This window comes from Ruditapes philippinarum, unplaced genomic scaffold, assembly GCF_026571515.1.
Source record: "Ruditapes philippinarum isolate M1 unplaced genomic scaffold, ASM2657151v2 ctg1025_1_1_1_1, whole genome shotgun sequence".
Taxonomy (NCBI): Eukaryota; Metazoa; Mollusca; class Bivalvia; order Venerida; family Veneridae; genus Ruditapes; species Ruditapes philippinarum.
In genome coordinates this window covers 113,106-118,527 of record NW_026857505.1, presented here as the reverse complement: position 1 = coordinate 118,527, position 5,422 = coordinate 113,106, and the positions used below count along the sequence as shown (strand labels likewise).

At 31.3% G+C, this 5,422-nt stretch overlaps 1 protein-coding gene across 1 annotated transcript; it reads left to right on the top strand.

Moving 5' to 3' along the window:
* The first annotated feature begins 356 nt into the window (after positions 1-356).
* LOC132749976 (uncharacterized) lies at positions 357-4,899 on the top strand. Its single transcript, XM_060739922.1, has 6 exons — positions 357-527; positions 888-926; positions 2,267-2,361; positions 2,972-3,043; positions 3,733-3,883; positions 4,770-4,899. The coding sequence occupies exons 1-6, from the start codon at positions 431-433 to the stop codon at positions 4,832-4,834; spliced, it is 519 nt and encodes a 172-aa protein (XP_060595905.1). The 5' UTR covers positions 357-430; the 3' UTR covers positions 4,835-4,899.
* Positions 4,900-5,422: the final 523 nt, after the last annotated feature.

The following is a 5,422-nucleotide window of genomic DNA, read 5'->3' as shown; positions in this document are numbered from 1 at the left end:
CTTTATTGTTATTTTGCTGAATATTTAAATGCCCATTATGCCCTAGAAATGATATCGATTTTTTTTCTCTTTTTTTTTTGGGGGGGGGGGCACTTTTATAACTTATTGACCAAATTACCTGAACCATCGTTTTTCTTCTGTTGTCCTTTTGTCAATTGGTTCAGTTATAGTGACCTAGTATGTTGTATGGAAGTCAAAATACTACTTTTTTACATTTTGCTATCTATTTTATGACATTGTTTTTACAGAAAGAGCTACATTTTTTAGGTAATAAGCATCTAAATTGTCCTAAAACCATTTTGTTTAAACGTTATAAGAAATAAATGTTTTCCCTTTCTACAGAGGCATTCTTTTCGTTGCTGAGGTATAATGGGCCTTTAATTACAAGTATTTGGACATGTATATAAGTTTAATATGTTATCTTTAGATTATGTGGCATATAACACTTGACCATTATCTTTATCTGTCCATTGAGACTTTGTACGTTTCCTCTCTATTTCAGGGCATTAAAATGACTTTTGATTTCGGTACGTTAGAATTGAGTCTGTTAAAAACAAGATAATTCATTGAATGTGATAAAAATTGATATTAAAGCGTTTTAAAAATCGTTGTTTTAATTATGATAACAGAAGAAAATGGCAAAACTTGACAAAAGGGTATTTCTTGAACTATAACATCATTTAATTGCTTTGTAAGTATGTAAGACTGCTTGTTTATTAAGGTGTGTGAAGTTAGCAGAGTTTTGTTTAGTACATGTATAAAACTTAATTTCTTTATTACATGTTTAATACTTTAATTAATGCATGACAGGATTTAAGCTGCCGTCTATGCTTTTTTATTCCTGAAATTGTTCGAAAAATAAGTGTGGTATAGATTTTCTTTTACAGCTGTGTTGTTACTTTTTGCGAGTTGTGCATTTGCAGCCGGTAAGTACCTTTGCACTGTTTTCAAGCCATTTATTTTAAATAAAAAAGACAAGCTAAACAACTTAACAACTTTCATCATTAAGATATATATGTATTTTGTCTTGGTAATGTTTGGATTTTTCTCTATTTATTTCATCAATCACCTTTTTTGTAACAGCAAAACCCAAATCTCAATTCAGTTTATCAATTAAAAATCATTAACAGAAAAAAGAACCAAAATAATCAATAATCACATAAACCGCGGCGCAGGAGTGTAATAAAGCCATTTAGTAATCAAAGCACAGATGGTGCTGAATTTGTTTGGGTCTCAAAATGTCAGAAAGGTGAAGGTTGAGATTATAAACAAATTTGTTTTTGTATAGTGCCACCAATGCTGTTTCAAGTATTATAACTATAGTTAATTGGCTATAAGGCTAATTGCAACACTGATATCCAATGTTTATTTGGTTTAAAGAATTTAAAAGAAAAACTGGGATTTGAACTCTAGACCCCTAGCTTCCTAAACGAGCGTGTAATCCCTCCACCAAGGGGAAGTTATAACAAAGCAGCCTAAAGAAAATCGGATTATTCTAAATAAGGCTTTGTAACCTTATTAATTTCGATATATATTGCTTACGGTTAACCTGTTGTTTAACACTGATGTACATTTAAATAATCATGGAGCCTATATAATATAAGCATGTTTATCTGTAGAGAATAACACAATATTAGCAATCTTCGACCAAACGGGAAGCATTGTTACTTCCCCGAGAAGGCTTGAAAATTAATGCGCCTGCCATTTGACAAGCTTTACGCAGTGATATCCCCTTGATTTTTCCGTTTTAGTGTACTTATAAAGGGAAGTAACCGCTTTGAAAAGTTTGGACTACTTTCGGATTTTGCAAATAAGCACATCAGGGTCTGAAATTTCGCTACCATTATTTGTTTGGTCTGACGACCCAAACAAATAAAAACCATATTACAGTGTATTACACTAGTGTAATAACATTTTGGAGTGACATCATTTGCTCTATATAAAACATAGCATTGAACGGCGCTTATGTAAGCGTGTCAATGAAAAATTGCTATTTTAACAGTTTGCCGTTCTTGTTTTATATATGTGATAAATAGAATGCTATATTCTTGTAGATTCAGTACTAAATTTATTGAACTCGTTGAATAAAACAATATTATGCTCGCTAGATGCTGGCATAATATGATTTTATTCAACTCGTTCAATAAATTTAGTATTACACCTACACTCATTCAATATCCTCTATATATCATTAAAGCTGTCTTTCGTAATTTGTCAATACGTAGTTATTTGTAAATATTACTTCTACATTTCATTTTATTTCCAGGCAGTAGTGTACCCAGTCCCCTAAAATGCTTCGAGTGTACGGATATAAATGACCCAAGCTTATGTAATACAGTGACTACATGTACCCCGGATGAGGTAAAATAATGTAAAATTGAAATATTATAAAATTAGTCATTAATTTCAGTTTATTGTCATATCAGCATAAACAAAATACCTTTGGTCATTTAGAAGATAAAAAATGATGGCTAAGATATCACAATATATATTAAACAGTACTACAAATGCAGTAGTATACAAAAGCATATACGAGGCATCTTTACTAAATTCATGTTCCATTTTCGATAACAGTTCAAAGATATATAATGTAGTAAGTCATGGTCATCATAAACAGCAAATCCTGATTTTTGTATTGGTATATGACTATCTTTTATACGCTATCACATTTTAATTGAGTAAACTTTTAAGGTCAATAATAAATATTAACTAAACCATCAAAACAATAGGACTTTCAGTTAATTCTATGATCAAAAAGTAATGTGAAATGAAGTGATACATTATTGAATTCGATTCTTCTGGGAGGGAACAACTTAGTGATAATCATTTCATTAGGATTTTAACTACTAGTATATTATTTCAATACTTGTTCTCCTATTCATACTCTAGTGTAATTTTGACTCTTTATAAAACAAATATAAATACAGATTTTACTCATGACAATTAATCTTAATTAATTTCTCCATTAAAGATGTGTTATGTAAACGAGATGGCTAACACGAATAACCGCATAACCTATTCAATGGGATGTGCAAGGAAACATGTACGTTAGTATACAGAAAATGAAAAATACATTTATGTTTCATTCATTCTTCAACAAAATTTACCAATTCTTTAGTTTGCACTTATTTACTTTCTCCCGATTGCAAATATTTTTTGCTACTTATATTCATGACTTTCGAGTCCGCTTCCGGGAACCAACCAGTACTGGAACCATATGAGGAAACTTAGTCGGGACCCAAGTAGAGCTCGAACCCAGTAACCTTGGGTTGAGAGGCAGACATCTTAACCACCGCTCCCCTTAAATTTAGATACTAAATAAAAAGATATAATTAAAATTTAATGGAGGTTGATTTTCTATAATAAGAGCCATATGCATTAATTAAGGCTAAGAAATAAAATAAATATCATTGTCTACATGTCGCAATACCATGTAATTTTCATGGTGGCTGATTTGTGACGAAAACACGATCAAGTGTTATCTTTGTTATCGCTTTGACGTATTTTCGTGTTTTTGCCGGGTGCATCGCGGAGGGAAACTACGACAAAATGGTCACTGTCGTATTTTCGTGATTTTTTATTAGTTTTTGTTGTTCTAACTGTTGTTGTTGTTTGTTGTTGCGTGTGTTTGTTTTTCCTGTTGTACGACGGAGCGAAAATACGACATGGTTCAAATCAACCACCATATTCTTTAAAACATGGTAACGAAATAACTAATCGTTCTCATTTTAGCCATGCATTGAATCAACTGGATTTCTGATACAAAATAGTAATCTATTCCATGCTGGTTCGGTAGTAGGCAAACGGCGTTCCGGACTAGTAGCATGTTCAGCTTGCTGCGGCGATTCTTTGTGTAACAACATGCAATGTTTTGCATTAATAAGTAAGACCCTTTTTGAAAGAACATTAAAGAAAATGTATGCACACTGACGGAAGAAGCTCTAAAATGATGTTGATTTTGCAGACTCGTTGCCTGTATTTTATTTTTTAAGGTGATTTGCCTTTGGTATCAGTATAGAGCTATCCCAGCCTGCATATACTGTTGTATCTCAAGTTTTTAATTTTTTATTAAAGTTACTTTATTGTTTAATTGTGTGCATTATGTTGTTGTTAAGTATTGAGTTTTAAGAGGAAATTATCTAAACAGAGAATATAGTCTTAATAATTACTGTAATTATAATATGTAGAAAAAATCAATATAAAATTGTAAAAGAAAAAGAGAAACAACTGTGTAAAAAACAGTAATGTAGTACACACTGTAATTCTGCTTGTCAGGTCATAATGTTAACCCTATGAACTAAGTGACATTAATATAAAACCAGGGCCAGCATGCATGTTTTGTTCAGTCCGTGCAAACTCTTCGCCGTTGGTTGCTCAATTTCACTATTTTAATTTTTGAAGCTGATCAAACTATTATCGTACTGTTCCAAACTGAAAGTAAAGCAAATCAATTACATTAATTTGTATTTTGCCAACTATGAACGTCAAACATATTTTTTATTACAACATAACCTACCCATGCTGTTCTAAACGGTACAGTACATGCATGTATGTATGTAGAAGTAAAGTAAATAAGGTTTATCAGTAGGGAATTTGTTAGTAAATGTATCAAATACTTTGTCAAGCAATCCGTCCGATGCGCTGACCACTGGGCAACGCAGATTAAAAGCTATGAATGATATCAAAAAAGCTGAAGTATATCAATTCATCAACAAAGGTTATATTTTTACGTGAATTGAACGATTTTATTTCAATCTGTTCTATTTCAGAAAATCTTACAGAATTATGGAAAGGAGGACATCTAGATTTAGCGTCCCTGTCATACAAACAGTAGCTATACAAACAGTAGCCATATTATGTGTTAATCTTTTCATTGAAATAAAGCATTTCTTTGAGTTCTGCAAAGTTTTAAAAGACTTGAATATTAGTTTCTTCGTGGAACGTGTTACACCTTTTAGAATTTCTTTTTACACTCATGAAAGATAATAACGCAATGTTCCAAACGTAACTATAATACGACGTACGTTTAGTTGTTCGTTATCAGTCAAGAACTGTTAGAACATAAAAGAAAAAAGTAGCTTGCAATGTATGGCTAGTGTATATTGCAATTTTACTGAAAATTTCACTACTGTCCCACTTGTATTATGAACATTGGGGAAAAGAGGAATATTTATATTTGCTGATTGAATAAAGATAATACATTTAACCTGATCAGAACAATGCAATAAATACAAAATCGCTTTATTTGCAATGAACGCTCGTCGACCAATATTACAAATAATAATCAAGTGATCATACTTTAGATATTTTTACAAACGATTATTCATTATATACAACAATATAATGCAAAAATAAAGTATAAATTATACATAAAATGCTCGATATTATATTGCAAATTATTGTCCAAATACATGCAACATTA